Source organism: Lemur catta, chromosome 7 (assembly GCF_020740605.2).
Source record: "Lemur catta isolate mLemCat1 chromosome 7, mLemCat1.pri, whole genome shotgun sequence".
NCBI classification, from domain to species: Eukaryota; Metazoa; Chordata; class Mammalia; order Primates; family Lemuridae; genus Lemur; species Lemur catta.
This window is the reverse complement of record NC_059134.1, coordinates 17936425-17949592: the sequence shown is the minus strand read 5'-3', so window position 1 is coordinate 17949592 and position 13168 is coordinate 17936425. Positions and strand designations below refer to the sequence as shown.

Here is a 13168-nt window from a genome sequence, read left to right as displayed (position 1 = left end):
AGACCAAGAGCATCAGCCTCACCTGGGAATCTAATACAAGCGCAAATTCTTGCACCCCATCCCAGACCTCCTGAATCAGAAAATCTGGGGTGAGGCCCAGCAATCTGTGTCTTAATAAGCCTTCCAAGGGATTCTGATACGTGCTTAAGTTTTAGAATCTCTGTGCTAAAGAGTTGGGCCTTTCTTCCAATTGATATGGATTCATTGAAGGATTTTAGGAATGGAGCAATTGGAGTACAGTGTGTGTGAGCTTTGTGGCAAATGGTTTTTTTAAAATCTCTGCTGTGACCATTCAGAAGTCACACTTCCATGTCCTTAGTTTGTTATGGAGAGTTTAGATTGCTGGGTAATCAGCCTTCCTGTAAGTGACACAAGATATTCCTAAAAATCTCTTTCACATTCTTGAAAACGGCCTGTTGCTTCATTCATTAGCATATATTTATTGTGAGCACCGTGAATTGATCTTTTCATTCAGTCATATTTATTGAGCATCTGTATGCCAGGCCCCTTCAGAGCTGCCACGCAGCACAGGTGAGTAGCTCCCCTGGAGCTGTACAACACGGCCGCCCTGCACACGGTCCCTCCTTCTTCCTGCCATCCTGGTTTTTACAGTCCAGAAGGGAAAACAAGCAGTTCCCAGGATGACACTTGTTATAAAAGGGGAAGCACAGAGTACTGAGGCCACGAGCTCAGGTGCAGCTATCGGTAGCCTCCGCTGGGGCGTCGGGGATGGCTTCCTGGTGGAAGTTATGTTTCAGCCAAAGCTGTAGCAGTGAATGGGATGGGTCAGAATAAGGGAAGTGAGGGGAAATTTCCAGCCCGAGGCCCATCAGCAAACTGGAAGGTGCACAAGGAGGAGGGCAGGGAGCCACGGCTGGGGCAGTGAGCAGGAGCTTGAGGCCCAGGGCGTGTAGCCCCGTAACGACTGAGCACAGTGCAAAAGCATGGAAGAAAGGCTTTTAAGTAGGTGACTGACAACCAGTTTGGAGGTTTTAAAACCTCAAGTATCTTATTCTGAAAATGAATGTAGAAAATAATATTATGCACAGGTTTCAGTGTCATCAAATTCTCATTAAGCATGTACATGCTAAATACATTATGAAATCTTCTCTAGGAATGGAAAAAATGGCTAAGAGCAAAGCCAATATATTTCATGTGTTTTGTCTCTAAATAGCTGAATCATACAAACCTGCATAATTTAAACAGCTGTGCTAAATATCAGTGTTGCAAACTGACAATGGTAGACTATTGGCATTGTCATGCCTCAGCCTCTTTTGCTGGCCACGTATAAACACAGGCACAGCCGTGCTGACGCGAGCAGGCCTAAACTGACACACAGCAAAACGTATTAGAAGTAGGACAGAGAAATAAATGCTTCAGATCACTCATTAGTCAAGCTAATAAAGAAATGCTTACTGAATCCAGTGATTATGCTTGGAAGAGAGAGACTAAATAAGAGACGTGTGGGAATGATGGTAAGCACATACTACCTTAATAAGTCCAACTCTGTGGCCTGTTTAATTTGGATGTGTGCTAGTTGTCGATACCACCAAAGAAGGAGAGTTAACAAAAAACCCAATAAATTAATGTGGGGCTTTCCACAACATCTAAACATAAGGTCAGTAGTAAAAACAGAATATAAAGGAAAAAAGAGGCGAAACCTCCAGTGATTGCAGAACTTAATGGTGACATGCTTATTTAAACACGTTTCAGTGTGTGTCTATGCAGATCCGCTAATTCGCGTATAGCTCTTAGTACAGCATCAACTTCTTCCTTTGTGGTGCTGCCTGATTCTCTAAGAACCTGATGAGTTTCTTTGAGAGAGAAGTAGCAGCCCAATCTAGCTCAGCTGTACTCAATCTGAGTTGCTTTCCTACCTACAAACCCTCACTTCAAAGCAAGGAACATAATGTACAATTTTTTAATGGCTCTAGACCCAGGCACTCAGACTCTCTGCTCTGCGCCTTACCTCAGTGTAAACACCTAATCAGGATTGCCTGCGCTTCAACAATAGCAGCCAAATGCAATTGGAGAACCACAAGCCTTTGAAGTCCTCCCTGCAAAGGCCGGTTTTCTAGTCTGGGATAATGACATGCCATGATTGCTGTCTTTGTTGTATCTTTTCAGTAGAGAAGCAATTATAGGCCCCAATTTAACAGAATAGACATTACACAGCTTATGATGCTCAAAATGCAATTTCATTTGATCATTTTCTCGATTTGATTGGTATTAATAGAATAGTTCACAAAAAAAAAAAAAAAATAGCTGGCAGAGGTTGTGTCCCATTCCACTTTCAAAGAGATAATGTAGAAGTATGCTTTACTTGCCCGGAGACTCTCGCTGGGTGATTCAGCCACTGAGTTCCACCAAAACAGCCGGTGGAGGAGAATATTGTGCATCCTATGTTCTCTGGGAAAGGAAGCGTGGGACACTATATTGTTAATTTGTAAACTTTTCATCGGAGCTGTGTAAGAGATCCCAGTGTCATTGAACAATTAATATCACTGGTGATAAACCGAATTAACTAAACCAAGTCCCCTTTATTTCTTAGACATTTACAAAGGCAGGGAATTGACATTCATATGACAGATCTAAGAGAGAGCTCAACTGCTCTTTCTCTCAGCTCCAGACAACAGTTCATCTGACAAGTCACCACTTTTTGAGATTTGAAAAAGGATTATTTCCTCGCCTGCTTAGTCAGCCTACTTAGACTTTTTACTCTTGATTTGCATTTCTCTTCCAAGACAAGGTTGATTTTTCTTTTAAATGAATCGTGTTTCTATTTAACATCGTGGCCATAAGGGATTGAAACCTTTGCTATAATAATGACAAAAGTTGTAAAAATCTGATATTTTATAATGATCCAGCGTTTCATCTTGAACCAGCACTTGTGAGAAGGACGGAAAGATGGAAACGTGAGGAATGACTCCTGACCTTGTGCAGTAGCATTTATAGTTCCAAACTTTCTCGTCAGCACGAGTTAAACTGTTTTATGATGTGAAGTTTTCGATTTGCAGAGCAGGTGAATCATTCAAAGCTGGTGATTACTTCCATTCGTAATCAGAAGAACACTATGATCAAATAGTACATTTTTCTTCCTTTTTTAGGAGTAAAAATCCAAGCATAAAAATATTTTAGTTTCATTTTTTCCCAATTTCAGATCAACCTTTAAGTAAACTTTTACACCATTGATCTGCCTTATTTCTCTCTATATAAGTGCAGTAATTGTGAGGGTTACTTCAGTGGAATTAGTAGAGACAGTTCAGGTAGAGATAAGGTTCCACCCAAAGTAACAGAAACAAAACGTTGTCTCTTTTGTCCCAGGGAAGCCACAGTGAGTGGTAAGGAATGAGAGTGTCTTCCCTGTCAAATATTTACTTATCAATTAATATGTGACAAATATTTTTACCTCCTTCTGTACTGAATACAAGTCTCCGTAGGCATGAAGTGGAAGTAAGCAGCAGAGGGGGAATTTGAACACAAACACAACAGATTCCAAATCCCATGTTCTGTCCATTTCACACCTTGCTGCTCCTCACAGTAACTACACAGCCCAGCAGGGGAAATGTATCAATAACAAAGTAGGGAAATGTATTAATAACAAAGCAAGTGTAAAGTCCCGAATCTGAATTTACAAATGAATCGCATCAGTTCAGAAAGGAGAAACCTGACAGCATTTACAGGTGATGAACCAGCGAGTGGCCAAAGGAGCCCGCCCTGAGGGATGCGGCATAGGAGGGGTGGCAGTGAAGTATCCCAAAAGTGGAAAAATAAGCACCACATGTACTCACTAGCAAACTGGTTTCCCTGACCATCACCTAAGTGCACATTTGGTAATAACACCAATTGGGTATCGGACAGAGGTGGGGGCTGGGGGGAAGGGATGGGTGTATACCTACTTGATGAGTGTGATGCGCATTGTCTGGGGAATGGACACGCTTGAAGCTCAGACTTGGGGGGATGAGGGGGTATGGGCAATGTGTATAACCTGAACTTTTGTGCCTCTATAATGAGCTGAAATAAAATAAAATAAAAAAGAAATATCGAGAGAGGGTCTGTAAATAAGAGGAGGCTCAGGAGAGACACCGGGGTCAGCTTCTACCAGTGTAAGGCTGTCGTCTGAAAGAGGGTTGGACTTATTCAATGATATTCCAGAGGGCAGAGGGATAGAAAATATGGAAAGACATATTTCTGCTCATATAAGGAAGAGCTTTCTGGCATTTAGGTTGCTCAGTGATGGAACAATATGTTTATCATGCATGAAACAGAGATTTCTTCTCTCCTCCCGACTCATCAATCTTTAAATGTGTGTTAAAACTGACAAACAGGTGACTCCGGGGGAGATGGGGCATGTGTTTAGGCAGAGAGTGGGGGAACGTCTACGAGGGATGGTATGGAAGTACTGGAGATTGAACTGGATTTTCTCTGGAATCTTTTCCAACACTAAGATTGTAGAATTTTAAATTTGCATTCCACGATGCATCCAGATGGCTAGAATTCCACAGGGCACAGAGACTGTCTGATCTCTTGATTTAAAACAAATAGCCAATGGAGGCAAAGAAGGACCCTTAGATACTTAGGGGACCTAAATCTCATGTAGCTGCCTTCATCTGTGGTTCCTTAACCTGGCTGCAGATTAGACCCTCCTGGAGAGCTTTTCTTTTTTCTTCATCTTTGTTTTTAAATAGTAGATGGGGAGCTTTTAAAATATGCTGACATCTAGGGCCACCTCCAGAGCTTTAATTAGTTTGGGGCAGGACCAGGGCGTTAGTACTTTTTAAAAGGTTTTCCTAATATGTAACTAAAGTTGAGAACTGCTGATCTACATCATTCAAATTAACTGATTACCAAAACTACAAATTCTGCAGATCTAGGATGATATTTTAAATAAGTGAGTTAGCTTAGCAGATTTGTTAAATGTGCAGGTTCTGGAGTCAGACTGCCTGGCTGCTCCACTTACTGGCTGATGATCTTGGGCAAATTACTTCTCTGTATCTTTATTTCCTCATTTGGAAAAAGGGTATAATGATATTAATACATATCTGGTAAAGTTGTTGTGAGGATTAACTGATATGTTTTATGATGGGGGCCTAGGACAGCTACTACCACACCATGAGCATTACGTGTATATTAATGATTTCTGTTGTTACCATCTTGGAGTACAGTGTTATTTCATGGTGTTTCTGCTGGCACAATCAAACATTACTTGTAGCATCCAATTCACATAATTGTTCTAAAATTGGGTCCCCTGAGTATGTATTGAATATTTAAAGTAAGTAGTAGGCCGGGCGTGGTGGCTCATGCCTATAATCCTAGCACTCTGGGAGGCCAAGGCGGGTGGATCGTTGAGCCCAGGATTTTGAGACCAGCCTTAGCAAGAGCGAGACCCTGTCTCTACTAAAAAAAAAATAGAAAGAAATTATCTGTACAACTAAAAATATATATAGAAAAAATTAGCCAGGCATGGTAGTACATGCCTGTAGTCCCAGCTACTCAGGAGGCTGAGGCAGGAGGATTGCTTGAGCCCAGGAGTTTGAGGTTGCTGTGAGCTAGGCTGACGCCACGGCCCTCTAGCTGGGGCAACAGAGTGAGACTCTGTCTCAAAAAATAAAAAATAAAAAATAAATAAAATAAATAAAAAATAAAGTAAGTAGTAGTTTGACCTCAAAGCACCAGTTCTCCCTTCATGCCTGCAAGAGAAAATATTGTTTATTCCCATTTTTCCTTGGGAATAACCTGAGTCCTTGAAGACTGAAGAGATGAATCCCTGAAATTAACTGAAAATAAAACCTAGCCCTGCAGGACCTCTTTCTAAAGTACACAGACCTGAGCCTCATGGCTCTAAGACTAAAATGAATTCAGTTAACATGCTGTATGTGTTTTACCCACCTAGATCTCCTCTTCCATCAGAGCAACTGACAAGACGTCTATTCAAAATGCCAAAGAGACTGAAAATGCTGCCATCGATCCTGAAGACAAATGGCATCAAAGAGCACAACAGCTAAAGGTTACCTGCTAGATTGCATTTTAAGTGTGTTTCCAGCGATACTGCTGAATATAAGCAATGCTTGTGACTGAGTTCTTATCACTTAAGGGTTCATTTTTATGCCTGACAATAGGTACCCACCTTCCCATGGGTAAAACTGGCCTCTGCCAAGATAAGCCATTGTTTGTTCAGCCGGCCCTACCTGTCTTTCCAAAGGTTCTATTGCATAGAAGAAAATCATATCCCACTTTAAACATACAGAGTTAAAATCCCTCCAGAAGGAAGGCATGGAAAGATGCAGGAAAAATCACAGTTCCAAAGTATTGTGAATCAATATCCAATTCTATGCTGCCTCTCAAGTCTGTTTCCTTTTGGAGGTGGCAGTTGCATATGATGTGTCAGTGAGGGGAACACTATCCCTAAAAACGGATGGGAATCCCCAGAGCCTCACTAAACCCTCGTTCTTAGGATGTAAATGCTTATCAAGTGGTAATTTAACATGACAACACCCTTTTTGGCCATGGGTTTACTACTTTAGAATCATAAACATGATCTGGGGGAAGGTTTTTCTGAAATTGTCCCCACGGATTGTTTTTCCAGAGGAAACAGAAAAAAACACTAGCAGTTGATTTCTTTCTTGAACCAGTGTATGCAGTTACATGGAGTCATTCTTGGACCAGGTTTGATCCCTGCTTAGGAAGGGATGAGACCTTTGACATCATTGAGCCCATAGAGCCTGTTGACATCATCAGTTAAAACCATGTACAGTGGTTAATGTAATAATAAAAATAACGAAGTTTGTTCCAGCTTCCAAGAAGGGAGAAAGGGAGGCCAGCCCAAATTATTTCTCTTTCTCCCCAGTGGCCTCCAGACCAATCTTAAGAGATACAAAGAAAGAAATAAAAACAGTCATTCTCCCAAAGTTTCCTGAAAGTTGATGCCAGGGAGGCCACACCTAGAAATTGAGAGGGAAAGGATGGCAGTGGGATGCAGAGGACAGGATCTACTACCAGAGCTGATAGAGAGCAGGGAACCTGGCCAACAGGATCCAGAGGACAAAGGAGACACTTTAAGGCTTGTTATGCATTATGGTAATGGGCTGAGTCAGAGGATATGAGTGTCTGGGCCTCGACATGCTATTTACTTGATGCATGACTTTGGGCAAAACTCAGCTTTCCCCAAGCCTTAAATTTCTTCTTTATTAAATGAAAGATTGGCCTAAATCATCTTCAAGGTCCATCTCAGCTGCAAAATGCTATAATTCTAAGACCATTAGGCCAGGTGTGGTGGCTCACACCTGTAATCCCAGCACTCTGGGAGGCCAAGGCAGGAGGATTGCTTGAGACCAGCCTGAGCAAGAGCGAGACCCTGTCTCTACTAAAAATAGAAAAATTAGCCAGGCGTCATGATGCACACCTGTAGTCCCAACTACTTGGGAGGCTGAGGCAGGAGGATCGCTTGAGCCCAGGAGTCTGAGGTTGCTATGAGCTATGATGACGCCACTGCACTCTATCTGGGCAACAGAGCAAGACTCTGTCTAAAGAAAAAAGAAAAAAGACTACTATTTTTATTTCTAGTTATTTAAATTATTATAGAAAACACATCTGAAGCATGTAAGATTATTACAACCTAGAGCTTTCATAATTGTCACTAAGGAAAAATTGTAGGATTCTCAGTCAATGACAGAATAATTAAGGTAATATCACAGTGCTTGATTCATGGCATGAACCTAGACAGAGGCAGTAAAAAACTTTTCATGGAAGAAAATCAGGACAAAGCCAAAAGGACGCTTTTTGTTCTCTGTGTGCACCATAATTAACGTGCTTATAACCTCTCATGAATAAAGACAAAATGTAGCAAAACATCTAAGGATTGTTAGACCTAACATGACAGCAACAAAGACTGGCCCAAGGGGTGTCCCCTTTCCTTACTTAGAAAGGATTTCACTGCCCACTGCACACTACACTCTGGCCGGGCACTCTGGCGTGCAGACACCCCATGCAGCCTTTCTTTTTCCTCTTCAACTTCCCAAGTCCCATGGCTTCTTTTTGGTCCTCCTCAAGGGCTGCCTCCTGCATGAAGATTTCCCAGCCTCTCCCACCCTTCTCCTCTACCTCTCCCTCGGGCCCTGTTGTGCCTGTCATCTGGACCACTCACTCAGGGCCTGCTGTACTTGGCCATGTCTCCTTAGTCGCTGCCTGTGTTTCTTTTGTACACTAAGCTCTTAAAGGTTAGGAGTGTATTTTTCTCCACATCCCTCACCACAATGCTTTGACCAAAGGTGATGTTCAATAAATATTTGCTGGCTGATTAAAGAAACATTTAAAGGTGATTTAGTGTGTCTTCAAGTGAAAATAGGCCCCATTTGAAATATTTTTCTTGAGAGATGACTTTCAAATAATCTACAGATCCCTCAGTGAACCTACCCTAACAACAAATTACCCTCACTAATCAGAAATATCCTTAAGAGAAATCAAAATAATTCACACAACAAATATTTATTGAGTATCTACTATATTCCAGGCACTGTGAGTTAGATGCTTGGCCCAAAAAATATGCTTAAAAAAATGAGCAAACGACAACAAAAATTCTTCAAAATAATAAAAAAAAAAATTTAAGAAAGATTTTTTTTAATGGTCCCTCTCCTCTAGGAGTGCAAAATTTTAGTGGAAATACAGTTATGTAATTATTATAATACTGTCATATGGAAGTGGGTACAAAATGCAGTGGAACTAAATTCTGCCTAATTCTCGGAAGACAGAGGAAGCCTTCCCAGAAGAGATAGCACCTGAGCTGCCTCCACAAGGATGAATCAAACGGTGCCATGCAGACAAATGGGGGGCAAAGGTGTGGTAGAGAAAGAGAATGTAGTACACACTGAGACTTGCATATCGTTCAATAACTAAACGAGAAAGTATGAGGTAGGGAAAGGTTGTGAGATGGCACTGGACCAGTTAGGTAGGGGACAGACTGTGAGAGGCTTTTTATGTCAACCAAAAGGTTTAGATTTTATCCTGTGGGCAGGAGGAAGCCAGCTGGGTCTCTCCCTCTGTCACTCTGGCTGGAGTACAGTGGCACCATCATTGCTCACTGCACCCTCGTGCTGCAGTGTTCCTCCTGCCTCAGTTTCCTGAGTAGCTGGGACTACAGGTGCACACCACCATGACCCGCTAATTTTTCTTATTTTTTGTAGAGATGGAGTCTTGCTGTGTTGCCAGGCTGGTCTCAATCTCCTGGGCTCAAGTGATCCTCCTGCCTTGGCCTCCCAAAGTGCTGGGATTACAGGCATGAGCCACTGCACCCAGCTATTGGCAACCTTTGAACAACTTAATGACATAATCAAGCTTGCCAGTGTTAGAAAAATCACTCTATACATGGTCTGAGGAATAGAAGGGAAGGGAATAAGATTAGAGAAACAGCAACACCAGTAAGGTGACATGTAAAGTGGTTTCTACAAGAGATGGGAGCACTGGAGTGATGGCGGCACTTGCTTTGTGTTTGTCATACGCTCCACATACTATGAGTTAACTTTTCAGCATGTGGATAGATCTTACTCCAACAACTGGATTAAACTTTTTGCAGGTCAGGACAGCACCTGGTTCCCCTCAGCCCCTGGATAGAGATGGTTAGGAAGTGGGAGCAGCAGACTTAGCAATTGCTTAAATAGGAGTTAAGCGGGGTTGGTTTCTTAGTGTCTGATTAGTGGCACTAATACCACTGAGAAGAAAAGGGGGTCTCTTGGTGCTGGGGATGGAAGAGGGAAGGGCGTGAGGACAGGAGTGGGCCTGAAGTTGAGTTTGGAGGTGTCTATAGAAGGGAGGACATCTCATCTAGGCACAGAACTAGGGAGAGACGTGTGTTAGCCATGGATATTTGCGTCAAAAGCACTTCCTGATGGATTGAAGCTGTAGGAATTGCTGACAGGACCCAAGAATTGTGGGGAGTGGGAGAAGAGGGTCAAAAACAGGGTCCTGCAGACAGTGGCAGAATTTTAAGGGTAGGCAGAGGTGGAGGACAGAAGGTAGGAGACTAAGATGGGATTGCCAGAGTGGTAGAAAACTAAAATAGTGTCATGGAACCTAAGACGTGAACATTTCCAGAAAGAGGAATTAGTGAACACAGTCAAACACTGCAGAGAAGACAAGTAAAAAAGTGCCATGGAAGGGGCATGATATATGCAACTGCTTTATATGCAAAGCTCCAATGGTTCAGAAAATACGAAATACCAAAAACGTAAATAATAATAGTATAAGCTATATATGTGCATATATACATATATTTGTGTGTTTATGTGCAGAGTGACAGAGGGATAAAAACTGGTGAATCTAGGTAAAGAGCTTTGAGAGTTCCCTGTACTAGCAGTTTTTCTGTAAGCTGGAAATAAATTAAAAATAAAAAGGTAAAGAAGAAACGCCCGTAAGACTTATCCACTAAGAGGTTATTGGTGGCCTGAGCAGAGCAGCTTCAGCAGGGTGGGGAGAATGAACACTCTAAGGTAGGGGGTAGAGGTCAGAATGAGAGGTGGTGAGTAGGGACTGGGGCAGCCTACACTGGCAAGATGCTTGGCTGTGAGCTGAGAGCTAGACAGGGCTTAACCAGAGAAGGGGATCAAGTGAGGTTTCTTTCATTTTTTTCATAGGAGAGACTTAAATACATTTACATGCTAGAAAGAATAAGAAACTAGAGATGGGGCCAAGGAAAGAGAGAAGATACGCCCAAGACCATTTTATTTCCAGTAAAAATACTGAGAATGGATGGTCATCATTGTCTATGTTAGAATCTTATACATGCGTAGGATCTTTGCTTCAAGCCAAGTAATATCTCTTCATTTAACCTTTCTATATAGGTCTCACTGTCCTGAACCATTTTGTGCTCTCCTGTGAATCTTCCCAGGTTTTCAAATCCCACCGCAGTTGTGTGCCCAGGACTATTGCTGGACAGTTCAAGGGATCACACTGCCAATGGCAGAAGACCCTTTCCAGGTATCTTAGTCCATTTGGGCTGATATGACAAAATACCATAGGACTGAGTGACTCACAAAGAACAGAAATGTGAGACCTTTCACTAGTTAACATGAAAGTCCTTATAATCACATCCTAAGTAATCTTCCCACCTTTCCAATTTGTTTTTGCCCCCAACATTACCAACTGATCTATGCCTCTTCTCTTATCTGAACACAGAGTTCTTCCTTACTGACAGTGGAAATTAGAGCCAATTAATAGCTGTGCTCAAAATTTTCTGAATAGTATCAGATGGAATTTATAACCCGTTTCAAAGTAGTCACATTTTGTTATTCATAAACACACAGAAAAATGGAACACAATAGAAACTTCTCTACATCAGAGCTGATCTTGCAGCCCAGGCACAACTCTCAGGACTCCGTGGTTGAGTTAGATTAACTAAGAACAAGAGTGGCTTTTGTGTTAAAGCAGGTGAATGTTTTGGTTGAGGTCATAGCATGCATTCTCCTTTCTGCTTATGACACGTGAACAAGGAAGTCGTACAAGAGAGACAGCCAAGCACTGCCTTTCACAGGGTTAGGGGCAAACTCCCCTTGGATGGCACAGTATGAATGAACATTAATAACTAAGGATGGGTCTTACTAAGAAATTATCATCCCAGCTTTGGGCAACAGGACGCCCCCATGCTAACTCTCTGTGTGTGACATGAAAACCTACCGCCATTAAGCAGTTATTCTGAGTGCATGTAGTATGTACTGATTGTGAGCGTTGGCAACAAAAGAACCCCAGTGAGAACAGGAGGGAATAGAGGATTTCAGTGCTGATGGAGATTAAATCGCCTGAGAATGGCTTTGTATATTAACTTCAGGGAATTCAGGTCTTGCCACCTAAAGAGTGACACCTGATGCCCAATTGTAGGGTAATAAATCTTCAGTAAACCACAGATCTTAAGTAGGCTTCTTGGAAGGTGAGAAAAATCGCATGAAGCCCATAAATGCCTTCCTTTCTGGGAACCGAAATGCCATCTCTGGGCACTTACATTTACATGAATAGCAGATTTAACACTTGAGACAATTGAAGTTTCACAGAATGATGAGTCCTTGGCCTTGTTGACAAAGCACCCTGTGAAGAGTGCTATTGTGATCTGAGTTGTCAGCAAAGGTAATAACACGATTAAAACCAAGTGGTAACCCGGAAATTCAGACCTGGTCCCCTAGAAAAGAAATTTCTGATAGGCTTTTCCTTTTTCAGTGGGAAAGAGGAGGGAAAACTGGGAAAAGGACATTCAGATGTCAGCAGAAAGAGTTCCTGGTCACTTATTTCATTAGGGTGTTAAAGGCTGAACAAATATTGCGAAGAAATGACGTTATCAGCATCAATTAATATTTATAGATCATAGTAAAGAGGAGCTTTCTTGACCTTCACCAGCGGTGATATGTTGTGTTTCAGGAACACAACTATAAGATTGTAGAATGGCAATTTTTTTCTGGATCCTCTACAAGGAAGGATGCTCCTGGGGCTATGTATTTGCAGAGACTTCTTGCTCCTACTTCTCCATGCAGCTCAATGTACTACATGGAAGGAAGGACCTCTTCTTACCTGGAGTACAGAAAAGGAAGTTTCTTTGTTTTCTTTTCTTTTCTTTTCTTTTCTTTTCTTTTCTTTTCTTTTCTTTCTTTCTTTCTTTCTCTTTCTTCCTTCCCTTCTTTCTTTCTTTCTTTCTTTCTTTCTTTTCTTTTCTTTCTTCCTTTTCTTCCTTCCTTCCTTTCTTTCCTTCCTTCCTTCCTTTCTTTTCTTTTCTTTTCTTTCTTTTTTCTCTCTCTTTCTTTCTTTCCTTCCTTCCTTCCTTCTTGCCTTCCTTTCTTTTCTTTTCTTTCCTTTTCTTTCAGCATTACAGGTAAAAATCTAATGTAGGAACCAATCAGAGCCTGGCCAATCCTGCAGAAAATTCAAATTCCCAGGAGAACATACTCTAAACTTTAAATTAGAAGTCATTTTTGGCTGGGCATGGTGGCTCACACCTGTAATCCCAACACTTTGGGAAGCCTAGGCAGGAGGATCACTTGAGGCCAGGAATTTGAGGTTGCAGTGAGCTGTGATGACATCACTGCACTCTATCTAGTCCAGGTGACAGAGCAAGACCACCTTGTCTTAAAAAAAAAAAATCATTGTCTTAAAAATTTGATGTAATAAGTAATATTGTATATTACTGTTTTAAATT

At 41.7% G+C, this 13168-nt stretch overlaps 1 protein-coding gene across 3 annotated transcripts in view; it reads left to right on the top strand.

Annotated features, from left to right (window-relative positions):
* The window catches only part of JHY (junctional cadherin complex regulator), a 67918-nt gene that overhangs the window by 30373 nt on the left and 24377 nt on the right, over nt 1–13168 (top strand). For all 3 annotated transcript variants that reach the window (XM_045555777.1, XM_045555776.1, XM_045555778.1), the window contains exon 4: nt 5894–6007. In XM_045555777.1, coding sequence (XP_045411733.1) covers nt 5894–6007 — 114 coding nt within the window. The remainder of the gene's footprint in view (nt 1–5893; nt 6008–13168) is intronic.